Consider the following 14,370-nt stretch of genomic DNA (forward strand, 5'->3'; position numbering starts at 1 on the left):
ATTTTTTTTGTGTAAAGGAAATACAATTAGATACACATGTGTGGTGGATAGAGTACGTAGTTATTGGGAGATCGATTTTGTACCAACATTTTTCATATGTATGTAGTGGGCTAGTGGCTCAATTGATACAATTGATGTATGCACTGCGTGACAAAAAGAAGAAACAGTGAAAGAAAGAATGGTTGGGAAAATATCTTTAGAAGTCTTGAGGAAGAAGGGGATACAGAGAAGCTTTGCTGTCGTAGCGAGCCGCGCTTGCTTTGGTGTGCGACATGCATGCATCAGCTTTTCCTTTGGGATCGGACAGAAGTGTTCTTCACCTTTCGATCCATGGTTCCACAACGCAAGTGATGATGATGATGATGAGCGAAAGTACATTATGCAAATCAGAGAAAATGCAGGTACAAGAACTGATGGACGTTGATGCATCTATGTCTTGTCAGTTTTTACTCAAACCAAAGCTATACACAATCGTCTAGTCTCTGACTAATCTGGCCGGTGGGGATATGCATGGAACTTTTGAAGTCCAAGTTTGGACTCTGGAGTTTGGACGATCCATCTGTCTTCATTCCGCTATATTGAGCGATTCGCACAGTCGTACTGTCTCGATTATATTAGGTAGGAACAGAACTGAAAGAGCATGCAATAATCTAGCTTAAGTACTCCATGGCCAACAAGCTCCAATAATTAAGTTTTGCGCGGGCGCGAACGGCGACTTGCGCGCCCTCGACGAGTCGGCCGGCGTGCGCGGGCCGCCGCGCCCAGGCATAGGAACAGGCCGGCGCGGCCGTCCGGCGAGAGCGAGAATGGCCGCCGTGCTGAGGAGGCGAAAAACGCAAGCTTCATGCAGTGCCGCCACGACCACGAGCATGAAAAGATCGAACGGGCTCGATCGCCGTGAACGCAGCCCACGTCGGTCGCGATCGGTTTCCCAAGGAACGGGGACGCAGCTCGGGCTTCTCACCCTCGACCCGTTTTCCGGAAGAGGCCTGCTTTTGCTTTGGTCGCGCTTACGCGAACAGATCATCGGCAAATCCAAGAAGACCGTAGTAAGCCTCCCTCATATTCATCTCTCATCTCTGTTGTGTTGTGAGCATAGTCCTTTCTCCATCTCAATCATATCGATTATTACTCCACCTAAGCCCGGGGGGGGGGGGGGTGATTCATATTCATATAGTTTGATCGGTTGATCTAAGCGGGTTTTTTTTTTCTTTCTAAAATTGAACCAGCAGGAAACCTGTCTGCTGTAGTAATATCAAGAAAGCTGACAAACTGAAATGTTCAGTTAATTAAGAAAAACTAAGTAAAAACTATTGTACCAAAAATAATCATATTAGATTATGATGGTGATTTTGGTAATTGATAATAATATAGTCAATGAAACTAATATGTTTGTCAAAAATATATATTAGTAGGTCTAATGTATGTAATATATGAAAAAGTCACCGCACCCAGAATAAAGTTGAATCAAATTAGAGAAGTCACAGGAAGATTTGGCTCACCAGATGGTCCGATGCTGCTCTAGGTGTTGAATTCACCGGAGCATATTTGACAAAGGGAGAGAGAGGCCTAAAGACCTCACCAGAAGGTCCGATGATTAGCAAGTGTGCTCACCGGAGTAATTCTTTCAGAGAAGGGTGTCGTGCTGAAAAATGAAGGCTAAGCCTCACCGGATAGTTTGGTGATCAAAGCATGGTAACACCAGAGTATTTCTGTCCAGAAGGCTGAATGGAACAACCCACTAGATATCCATTATGCATCTATTAATCACTTGAAGTAGTATATGGCTTGTTGAGTACCTTCCGTACTCAGTCTTATTGCTTTCAGATTATTGAGATGGAGATCAACCTCAACCCAGATGAAGTCAAAGAGAAGAAGCTTAAGGTCGTGTCCGCACCCGAGTTGCCTGTGACATTGGGTTACGCCGTCGTTTCGCTCTGCTGTGCTATAGGCTCTTCTACCTGGCGGGTCTGCTATGGATCCTTGTCCACCAGGCCATCTTCTGCCCCTTTCATATTATTATTATTATTATTATTATTATTATTATTATTTTACTTTGTTTTATTCGAAGTATGTATTTGATATCATTCTGTTGAATTCTATGCGTATCAGCTACTTGATCCATAGATTGATACAGGAGGCATAGGGGAACCTGGGTTCAGGGGAACCCGACACATATCCTGCCTTTTTGTTGCCTCCCCCAAGCTATACACTTCGTTTTTATGAAAATTTATTTTGAGTCCAGATATCTGCTCGAAGAGGTACATAATGAATTTTAGGTTCTTTTGCATCCTCAAGGTCATCTTCTAGGAGAAAAATAGTGTCATCTGCATACTGCAGAATGATCAACCCTTTATGTACCAAATCTGGAATTAGCCCTTTCACTAAATCCGCATCTATGGCTCTCTCAATCAAAATAACTAAAGTGTCAGCTACAATATAAAAAAGCAAGGAGGACAGGGGATCCCCTGTCTCAATCCATTGAAAGATTTAAAATATGGCCTAATCCTATTATTCACTCTCACATCTACATGTCCTCCCGACACAACTTTCATAATCCAATCACACCAAACAGTGGGAAATCCTTTAATTCGTAATATTTGATACAAGAATGGTCACTTTAATTTTTTGGACGCCTTTTCAAAATTCACTTTAAACAAAATTCTAGATTGTTTTTCTTTGTGCATAGTGTTCAATGTCTCATGTAGCATCAAAACCTCTTCCATTATATACCTCTCTTTAATAAAGCAGTTAAGTTTGCACCCTAAAGACCACAGGGCTAATCACTTTAACTAACATGTTCATCAAAACCCTAATTAGAATCTTATAACTAACATTTAAAAGACAAATAGACATGTATTTTTGAATTTGATTAGCATCCCTAGACTTCGGTAGCAAAGTAAGAATCCCATAATTTAATCTTTGTATATTTATCTTGCCGTTATGAAAATCATCCAACATATTTTTCAAATCTCATTTCCCCCATTCCCAAAATTTCTGGTATTGTAAATTCTTTTATCAGTATATCAGCATCATGCATACTCAGTTTACTAACATTCTCTTTCCCCATAGAAATGTTAGAAACCACACCATGTCCAAATAGGTTTTTTAGTATTCTGTAATGCATTTGGTAAGTTGTTCTTCTCCTTCCACTTTTTCCTCTCCATTCATTAAAGATAGAAATCTAGTCTTCCCCTACCATTGGCTTTGGCTTGGAAGTATTTAGTGCTGATGACAGCCTGCAAAGAAATTTCCATTTCAAGCATGAGCTCTAGGAATAAGTCTGCAAGAAATGAAACAAAAACGCATGCCTGCATCACATAAATTTCATCAAAAACAGCCGCTGCTCCAAAGAAAAAGGACGTACTAATAAACTTCATGTCCTGAAGGTACCCAATGACATACTAGCAGCCACTATACAGAACCATCTACACAATCAAGATGATGAACGTGATTCTGTTGCCAACTTAGACCATGATCGAGGCCGGCTCGTTAAAAAAAGACCAAAATTGAGGCACCACCTCACCTGAAAATGTAAGCAAAGAAGGAAAAATCCCACAAATCTGTCGGTGAGCACGCAGGGGATGAGGGTCTGTGCGACGTGCTCGTCGGCCGGCGGGAGCGCGACGGGCGCCGGTGAAGGGATTCATCAGCAGCTTCACGGATGCGGACGGGCACGCACGGCTGGGAGCGGAGCTAGTGTGTCGCTAATCAAGTAGCAAGCATACGCTGGTTGCATCACTTGGACAATCCAAGCTTGTGATGTTGTAAGGTGCGCGCGCGGCTGCATTTTACAGTAGTTTCTGTCTGCCGGGGAGGGTGCCGTTCAGGGAATAAGACTATGCTAGCCGTGAATGAATATCGTCTACGTGCCGGGGAGGGTGTCGTTGAGTTGGATTATATGTCGGGAGTTCTAGGACTCTCCATTATGATGATTTGAAACAATGACTACGTTACCCAACAGGATCCACTATGAAAAGAAAAACTAGCTAGACCATGATGGCTTTCACACGCCATAGTCATTTGTTCGATCACTGTTGTTTTGGTTATTTCACTCTCAACTAGTACCAAAGAATTTGCTTGAAAATATACTGGATACATTTGTAAGCGGAAGCTACCTGCTTTATTCCATCTATATATCTAAACCGAACAATATGAGGCAGCAGCTAGCCAGCTTTAACTAAATATGATCTCTAAGTGCTGTTGATCTGAACCACATCAGCTTTGACGACTTCTCCTGCAGGTTCAGGTTCAGGTTCGGGTTCGGGCAGGCCTAGCATGCTGGGAGCTGGTTCTTGTTGCGGTTCTTCAACGTTGCACTTTGACAGCCCACCTGAAATAATTAACAATCAGGTTAAACTCCTTGTTCTTGCAGAAAAATTGCGCTACACAAATATAATAAGATGAATCATTCTCGGACAACTACTCATGTATGCTCAACAATATATAATCGGTGTATTCCCCAAATAAAATCATAATACAATATTATCTGATATATATATATATACACACACACATATATACACACAGGGTTCCCCCTTTATCTATATGTACAAACGGAAAACACAAGTTGTTCAGAAATGAAAATTTTACATGGTCAAACAAAATCAGAGGAAAAAAGGTAGACTGGCTACCGAGTATATTTGGATCATGCGGACGGGTTGGTAGCCCAATGACAAAACTCTATGAGTGAAGAGAACCGGTGGAAGTTCGACTCCTATTACGCACCCCAAAAGATCTATAAAATAGACCGCGCATGGGAAGATGCTTGTAAAAAAAGTATATTTAGATCGTGGATGACACAATTTTACCAGTGGCCATGCACACTTGATCGTGATGTACCACACCATGTTAGTGTAGTTAAATTGCGCACCAAAAGTTAAAATAAAGCTGAGAATTGGACGCACTCGTCTTTACAATGGGCCAGATTATCCATGTTAGCAATTAAATTGCGCGCCAAAAGTAGAAACAAAGGCAAGAATCGGTTACGACTTTCACAACTCAATTCGCTAAACTAAATAACCAAATATAGCATATCTAACCCTTTTGTCGCTGCTTTACGACCATGAATTGAACACGCTCAGGTTTCTTGCCCTAATATATAAATCTTCAAACAACAATCACGTACCTCTCTTCCAAGGATTAGGTCTAATCCAACATAGAGCCTCTGAACGCTGCATCTTCTCGAGGAAAGGCAGCACTTCTGATGTGCCAGTGGCAATGTCAACAATCTCCAAACGATGCTTCCAATCGTTTTGATCCTCATACAAAGGCTCAGAGAAGTAGATGTTGTTCCTCCTGTACTTGGAGACGCTTGTTCCACTGAAGTTGTCACTGAATTCCTTCGATATGAATAGTGTTACGTCGCCAACGTCCTCCACCCTGGACCACACTGGTGTCCGGTCAAGGAGGTTGCACTTGTAGATCATGGTGTGGTAGGTAAAGCGTCGTGTCCTATGGCACGTGCTGCTCAAAATGGCGCCGACTAGGTACAATTCATTATCTGATTCCAAGTAGCTTCGATGACAGAGCTCATCTGGTGGCGACAACGATGGCATCAACATCACGGTTGGAATTGCACCTGCAGTGATGCTACCGCAGATGGAGATCTCTCCGATGCAGTCGACTGCCAAGAACCTCTCTTGGAAGTGGACGATGGAGTCCACAGAGCATTCCAGGTAGGTGTCGAGCAGCGTCCACGTGCTGTCAACCCCAACCCGGCAGAATGCAACCTCCGTGGAGCTCGCGAGCACTGCCATGGCCACGCACTCCCGGCCATCTACGTCAGGCGGCGAGGAGAGCACGATCTCATGGAAAAACACTTTCCTCATCTCGTCTAGCTTGACGGCATGGGAAGCAAGCGTGTTTTCATAGTCATTGGCGGGATGGAGCACCCACCGGCCGTCCACCTTCGACACATGTGTCAATGACGCCGCTGCGACATGCTCATCAGGCGGCGGAAGCACGACACGAGCACCGGTGAAGGGGTTCAATAGCATCACGGATGCTGCCTCGTTCATCAGCGCCAGCCACCCACACGATGAGCCACACGGCACCTTGCCGCGCACGTGTGGGAGCAGCAAGGAGAACACCATCTCCTCTGACATACTGTAGAAGGTGACGTTCTCCGACTCGGGGCTGAATGGGAGTAGCAGTAGCGGTGCGAAGCTCTTGAAAGGCACGACGTCGCGCCATGGGGAGCACGTGGATCGGAAGGACGCCGCGTCATGGCCGGATGCTAGATGCTTCCCGATGGACTCGAGGAGCTCCTCCGGCAGGCCGGAGCTCCAGTCTGGTAGAGATTTTGTGTGGGGAGGCTGAGCCATGGACGATGATATCAACTCCCACGCAAGAAATGGTGTCTACTCTCTAAGCAACGGATGCAATCATCCAACTGCGAAACCAGGATGGACTGGAGGATGGGGAATGGATTTAAACGAACGGATCCGTGGACAAGATTGGAGAGAAATGGCAAGCTAGGAGCCTATGAGAGTGAATCCAGATGAAACGCAGTGACAGACCATTCTTGCAAAGCTATTGAATGCTATGCCATTAAGACAAGCCAAAGTTAAAGCTGGCATTTTGGGCAGGATGATCAGAAAGGCTCCCGTTAATCGCATTGTTTTGGAATTATTAGCAGGAATTTTTCGCTTTCTCGCACCAGCATGCTGCATGCAGCAAGCATGCAAAGTACCAGGGCCGAAGAACCAGCTGTCACAGTGCCAGAAAGTTGAATGGTTCCGCAAGAGAACAGTTTATCGTTTTGGTATTGGGTTACTTGCTTGGTTGTATTTGTTGCAAAGTAGTTGCTTGAACATGTTTTGCAGTGACGGGGCGAAGAAGATATCTTTCACCTCCAAGCACCTTTATTGCAAGAGATATAGAGTACGTCACGATGGCCAAAAGGGTTGTTCACTTATTTGTCCGTTGCCAGTCTACAAAGATTATTGGTTCTCAATCCTTGAAGGAGCACATTATTATTTTTTGAGTTATAAACATCTCATCTTACAGACTACATACAAGTTTATCAGTGAAAAGTATAGGAAAAATTGATGTTACAAGGAAATGTAATAATAGGGCCTGCCCTATAACGTTGATAATGTGAGGCTACATTGGCCTGATGGAAAGAAAGCACCTGATCAGGCTAAGCTGACCATTATCTGACTTGGCTGCCTTGAGATGTATTAAAAAGCGGCCTGCATGGTGAGCTTTGGTCTTCGTTCTGAAGAAGGACTGAAGGAGATGCCTGATTTTCCTGTCTTCTGGGCGCTTGAAGGGATCACCATTCGTTGATAGTCAGAGATTAACCTCAGGCAAGAAATTTGCTACGTTTGAGCAAAGTAGAGGTTGGATGTGAAACCTGCAAGAATGTTAAAAAATCAGAACTTGGCGCCTGGATGTTTTCTTTGTAGACGTATCAAAGAAACATAGAAATGAGGAGCAATTAGCGAAGTGGCATATTTTCATTTTTTGTTCAAGCTGTGGCTTGACAGGCCATAGAATGGTAAATACTAACTGAATGGACAGTTCAATGGTACCATTTTATATCTCAAAATCTACATATTGCTGGACATATCGTTGGTCAAATATCTTGAAGTTTGGATCTTGAGCGCCTTATATATAGCAACAAAATATGAGTATGATGTAGTTTAATTTGTACTTGCACAGCTAGTAAGTAGTGCTTGAAAACCAATCGTCGCTTCGCAATTCGCATAGCTCAACTTTAGAACTTTATTCCCATGATCGACTGCAGCCATTGTTCTCTTCTCATCAACCGTACGTTGGTCATGTGGATTATTTGTCTGCAATGACGATTTGAATCTATGACCTATGAATTGTAAATCTCAAAATGATTACATATATTAGACAATCAACGCCACTATACGTACGGCGCTTAGTCACCCATGTAATCACAATTCACACCCTCCATCAGTCAACACCGTGTGATCCAGAGCAACGTTTAGATAAACGGCTTCCAAGTTCCAACTCATGGTATAGATCTGTGTCATACGTACAAACAGAAGATCGTAGCATGCATAGTGCTTTCCTTAGGCCTTGTCGTTTTTTATTCTGATTATAGATTCTAGCCTTAAAAATAAAAACAAAAATAAATGGTTATAATATAAAAACTGATTTTTACAATCCACATGTCAAATTATACTACGAAATCCTACGATACATAATCTGGTGAGAAGAAGATTTCACGGATTCTGCAAAATAAACTAAATTCTCGCAATCTAAAACTAAAACAAACATTCCTTTAGCCGATCGGTTTCACTCTAAAAGAATTAGAGCATTATGGCTCTCGCACGCTCAACTATTTCATACATCATTTGTTGGGAAATGCAATTCCGTATGAAAATGCTACACTCTCAGCAAGAGAAAAAAAAAGTTGTATGAAAACCTGCACATACATATAAACAGAAGCTGCCTTAATTCCATTGCCAAACCGATCGAGCCAATGTGAGGTAGCAGCTAGCTACAAGTACTTTTTTATTTGAAATAGGATAATTTGTCACTGCTATAAAATAGATTTTATATATCGATCTATCACTGCTGGTTCACTAAAAGTCGGCACTAATATAGTTATCACTGTCGATTCCTAAGTAAAATAGCATCACTGTCGGTTCTTAAAAAAATTACACTGCTGATTGCTTATCACTGCTGGTTCTTAGTACAAACCGACAGTGATAATATCACTGTTGGTTTTTAATAACAATTGGCAGTGAAGCAATATCCAGACTTGAAATTTTTATTGGATTCAATTTTTTTTCAGGGTCCTTATGTCCGCTCGATCGCGTCCCTTAAAAAATCTAAGTATCAACCCTCTCTCTTGTTCCCCACCGCCCTATCTTATCTCTCTCGTTCCCACCATACCACATCTCTCTCTCTCTCTCTCTCTCTCATATGTCTAGATGAGATCTACGGTGAGCTCACCAACGAGGAGATCCATGGCGAGCTTTGACAGGCAAGGAAGGAAAGGGCTAGGAGATCCACGGCGAGCTCGGCAACGAGGAGATCCACGGCAACCTCCACGGTGAGCACGGCAGTGAGGAGATCCAAGTTGACCTCCACGATCACCATAGCGATCTTGGCGACAAGGAGCTCAACCACAGCAACCTCCACTTCAGCGATGAGATTCAGGTGACCTCTCCCGGATGGGCTTACGCCAAGCTTCATGCGACAAGACGAGCTCAAGGGGTGGCCTGAGGACGAGCCATGGAGGGCTCGAGCAGCGGCAGCAATGTTGGATCTTTAAGGAGGGCAAGCGATGGTAAATGCGAGGTGGGTGACAAACTCGGCCCGAGCGACTATGTCCCTCCGCCCCTAAGCGCTAGGGGCTGACGCAGAAGAGCTCGTTGCAATAGGTAGCGTGGGTAAAGGCGAGGTCGCTACAGAGAAGAGGCCTCAGCCTTGCCATGGTCGCTGCAGAAGCGAGGTGTTGGTTATGGCTTTGGTTTGTGAGCAGCGGAGGGAGCTTGGTCTAGCGCGGCCAGCCCAGTGATTGTGGGGGCTCAGGCGGTGCAGAGAACGACCGCATGTGTGACCTCAGCTCAGCTCGCTGCGGGAGCCTGGGCGCTATGGATCTGTGGCAGCGGCCTTCTTACCACCGCATTTTTCTCTACAGGGCACACGTGGCGGAGCAACCACGGCGAGGAGCGGGTGCGGCGGTGCCGGGGCACGGTGGCACCATGGGTCATCTTTTTTTTGGAAAATACCATCACAGCCGATTAGATCTACAAATCGGCAGTGATGGAAACTTTCAGTACCAGTTCTAAAACTGACACTGATAGTCAGTAGATTAATCAGTGGCAATTCAAAATCATCATCAATGACAGGTATTGAACCATCACTGATAACATATTTTATAGTTATGTGTTCATTTTATTAAGAAACGGTACAGCTACAAATTCTATTACAACATGAGATAAAATCTTTAAGTACTGTTCAACTAAATCACACCAGCGTTGACTTGTTCTGCTGGTTCAGACGAGCCTATTGCTGGGAGTTACTTGTTTTGGTGATTTCTCCTCGTACTGTGACAACCCAACTGAAATTATGATCAATCAGGTTGAACACTCCTTGTTCTCGCAGAAATATTACGATACGACAAATATAATAAGATGAATTATTCGCTCAAAAATATAATGTAGTATTTTCTTCTTATTTTTTAATGTACAAGTGTGATATTTTCTGAATATATATATGAGGTCTCCCCCTTTTCTATTCATGCAACCGAGTTGTTCGGAAATGACAAGTTGATATGATCCAAAAATCATAAAAAAAACATAAAGAGAGTGACTAGTGACGTATGTTTGAATCACGGCGCCCGGCACATTTTTACAAGTGGCCATACAAACTCGGGTCGTGACGTGCTACACATAGTAGTGTGCGCCATTAACTTGCGTGCCAAAAATTAAAATAAAAGGAGAGAATTGGTTGCATTCGCTTTTATAACGGTTGAGCTGTATCGTTTTAGATTTTGTTACAATTCAGCTCACGAGCTGAAAAAAGCCAAATATAATGTACCTAACCCTCTTGCTGCCTTGAACCAAACATGCCAGGTTGCTTGCACTAATATATAAACCTTCAAACAACAAACAATAGTCACGTATCTCCTGTCCAAAGATTAGGTCAAAACCGACAGAGGTTTGGAACACTAAATCTTTTTTAAAAAAAGGCACCACTTGTGATGTGCCAGTAGTAATGTCAATGAGCCCATAACGGTGTTCCAAATCGTTTTAACCCCGATACAAAGGCTCAAAGAAGTAGATGATGTTACTCTTACACTTAGAGACACTTGTTCCACTAAAACTGATACCGAATTGCTTTGATACGAATAGATTCAGGTCGCTAATGTGCTCCACCTTGGACCACGTTGATGTCTGGTCGAGGAGGTTGCATTTGTAGATCGTGATGTGGTATGTGAAGCGATGTGTTCATCATGCTCACCATGATGCTAATCATATGCAGCTCGCCATTTGATTCTAGTAGCTACGATAGTAGAGCCACGTAGGTGACGACATCGATAGCATTAGCGTCGTAGTTGGAGTTGCACCGATAACATTGCTGTTGAAGATGGAGATCCACCAATTGAAGTCGATTGCCAAGAACTTCTCTGGCATCGGATGATATGGCCCACGGAGCATTTTAGGTTGGTGTCAAGCAGCGTCCAAGCGCTGTCAACCTCAACCCGACAGAACGCGACCTATGTGGAGTTCAGGAGCACTGCCATGACCACGCACTCCGGCCGTCGAGCGCTCATGGAAGAACACGCCCGTCATCTCATCTAGCTTGATGGCACTTGCAGCAACTGCATTCTCGTTGCCGTCATCGAGATGGAGCACCCACCGGCCGTCGACCTTAGACACACGTGTCGAGGAAGACGCCACCGCGATGTTCTTGTCGACCGGCAGGAGCGCGACGCAGGCGCCAGTGAAGAGGTTCAGCAACATCACGGACGCCTCTAGCCATGTCTAGGAGAGGCAAGGAGAACACCCTCTTCCCCGACACGATGTAGAAGATGACGCTCTCCGAGTCAGGAGCGGCGCGAAGCTCTTGAATGGAACGGCGCCACTAAGAGCACATGGATCTTAAGGACGTCACATCATGGCCAGGCGCAACATGCTTCCCGACGGACTCGAGGAGCTCGGGCTTCGACAGGACGGAGCTCCAGTCCGATCGCGATCTTGTCCGGGGAGGCTGAGCCATGGCCATGGACGATGACATCAACTTCCACGCTTGCGTGCTTAGTCTCTAAGCAGCGGATGGATTATATTGGAGGATGGGGAATGGATTTAACCCAACGGATCCATGGACAAGATTTGGCAAGGAGCCAGTGGGTGTGAACCCAGATGAAACGAGGAAGAAGATTTGGGAAGATAACCAGAAAGGCTCAAATTAATCTCTTTGTTTTGAATTTATTAGGCAAGTATTTTATTTTTTTTGGCTTTCGTACACCAGCATGCTGCATGCACCAAGAGGTCAAACAGTTTTGTTTTTGGGGGGGAGGGGGGGGAGGGTGATTTTTTAAAAAATATTATTTTATTAAAAAATATAAAAATAGTACTAAATTCGTAAAATACAATAATAGATATCTATCAGCACGTGGAGTACACGTGCTGACATACTACATGGTAGTGAGACCGGGGGCATATTGGCACTTTGCTCTGTCCCTTAGATGATATTTAAAGAAAAATTTATAAGTTTTTATATGATCTTAGATGGAGATGATTTTTATATAAATATTGTGCATACCGATGAGATCTATAATTTTGTAGTTGAATACTTTCGTATTTGAATCGGTTTAGCTTCTCAGAAGGTAGTTATAAATTTCCGATCTGAAAAACTAGATCTAGAACTTCAAGTCACTTTTGGTTATTTAAACAGATTCAAATGGAATAGTATTAAACTATAAAATTATAGATCTCGTCGATAGTTATAATTTTCATATAAGATCATCTTCATCCAAGATCATATAAAAAATTATTATTTTTCTTTAAATATTGTCTATGGAACACATGACCTATCGGTACACGGAGTGCTGACAGGCCATCGGGCCCACTGTCACGTGGGATGTCGGCAAAATAGAGTGCCGATAGGTCTAGTTGGCACTCTGCGTATCGATATGTACCTATTTTCATAAATATCATATTTTAGTTATTATTTTTATAATTTTTCGATAAAACAATATTATTTTAAAAAAAAAACTCTGTAGGAGAAGGGGTACAAGAAATATCTTTCATCTCCAACAACCTTTATTGCAAGAGGTAAAGTGGCGTGGCCAAAAGGGTTGTTCAGTTATTGTCCTTCGTCTGTCTACAATGAGTCATCGTACTCACCCCCTTCTGGATTTGCTGACGTTTCATCAAATTTTTGAAGGAGAAGATGATATGCTTTTTTAATTAGGAAAATATCATTTTGCAGACCACATATAATTTTATCAGCGGAAGGTGAAGGCAAAATTTGATTTTACAAAGAAATGTAATAATAGAGCAAGGCCCTGTATAACGAAGATAATGTGAGGTTACATTGGCCTAAGGAAAAGAGAGCCCCTCTGGCTAAGCTGCTCGTTATCTGATTTAGCTGCCTAGAAATGTTTTAAAAAGTGGTCTGCATTGTGAGCTTTGTTCTTAAGTCTGAAGAAGGACCCAAGGAGATGCCAAATGAAAGAGATCATTGTTCATTGATAGTGAGAGATGAACCTCGGGCAAGGAACCCGCACCCGTTGAAACATTGCAGAGGGATAAAACTCACTCTTTCCTTGCAAAGTGAGTTAGCAAGTGGCTCATCATTCGGACCAAAGGAATCCTCCAATATCATTGCTGGTGGTGGATTGCCCGGACTGAGATCCCCTAACTTTATATTGTCGTCACTGACGTATAAGGCTAGATCCACGTATCAGTGACAACGTCACCGACGTCATGATGACAGGGTCCCGATCCGATTGCCCCTCCTCGCTGCCCTTGTTCCCCGAGCTCTCCCTCCCCTAGTTGCTAGTATTGAGTTGTATGATTTTGGGTGATAGATGGAGGAGGCTTTTATTGATGTATTGGATCCTAGTAGAGGGGTGGCTCAAACAGCAACCAAGAGGACTGCTTTGCAAGAGCGAAGGATTGTGCAGTGTTGTATTCACATCAGCCAAGTGAGCTCTGGCTAGATACCTGACATTGCCCTATCTAATTACCTTCTATATCTGATGTATTTAACCTAATCTACCTTCTATTCTATTTCTATTCCTAATCTACTTTCTATTCTATGTCTAATGTATTTAACCTACTATTCTATTTCTAATCAAATTACTCTATGTAAAAAAAAAATACCTCCAATGTCTTCCGACTACGTCTCCCTCTCTTAGACCGATCGCAACCCCAACCTGCCGCCCTCTCCCTCTCTCAGCCCGGCCGCACCTCACCCCCACCACCCTCTCCCCCTCACTCTCTCTCTCTCTCGCCCAGTTGCGCGTCATTGCCTCTCACTCTTGGTGAAGACAGAGAATGGGAGAGAGAGATAGGTGGCCACGAGGGGGGTTAGATTCCAAGAGGTGTCAGCATACGGATGGCTTATACGACCCTGTCGGCACACGGATATCTGACAAGGCTACGTGGCCACTTCTCGACCGTGGGTGGGCTGAGAAGTGCTATGCGTACGCCAATAGCCTGGGTGGCTCCGACGTGGAGTGTTGTCCCCACCTTGTCAACACACCGAGAGCCGATAAGTGCTAATCGACACTCCAATTGTTGATACCACCCTAATCGGTGATTAGAGTGTCAACTGGCACCTATCTTTGCAATTGCCAATTTTGGATAATATTTATACAATTTTTTATTAAAATAATATTATTTCAAAAAATTCTGATAAATACTAGTA

The 14,370-nt window shown here is 43.6% G+C and overlaps 1 protein-coding gene across 1 annotated transcript; it reads right to left on the minus strand.

Moving 5' to 3' along the window:
* Positions 1–4,193: 4,193 nt before the first annotated feature.
* LOC133902291 (F-box protein SKIP23-like) lies at positions 4,194–6,326 on the minus strand. The gene is made up of 2 exons (XM_062343897.1): positions 5,129–6,326; positions 4,194–4,333 (listed from the first exon to the last, which is right to left on the minus strand). The coding sequence occupies exons 1-2, from the start codon at positions 6,324–6,326 to the stop codon at positions 4,194–4,196; spliced, it is 1,338 nt and encodes a 445-aa protein (XP_062199881.1).
* Between the last annotated feature and the right edge of the window lie 8,044 nt (positions 6,327–14,370).

This window comes from Phragmites australis, chromosome 20 (assembly GCF_958298935.1).
Source record: "Phragmites australis chromosome 20, lpPhrAust1.1, whole genome shotgun sequence".
Lineage (NCBI taxonomy): Eukaryota > Viridiplantae > Streptophyta > Magnoliopsida > Poales > Poaceae > Phragmites > Phragmites australis.

What these genes read in the sequence shown, in the direction of transcription:
- LOC133902291 (XM_062343897.1), bottom strand. Translation starts at nt 6,326, where the DNA reads ATGGCTCAGCCTCCCCACACAAAATCTCTACCAGACTGGAGCTCCGGC. An exon ending in ACCTAATCCTTGGAAGAGAG is followed by an intron (nt 4,334 to 5,128) that starts GTACGTGATTGT and finishes TAATTATTTCAG; the next exon opens with GTGGGCTGTCAAAGTGCAAC.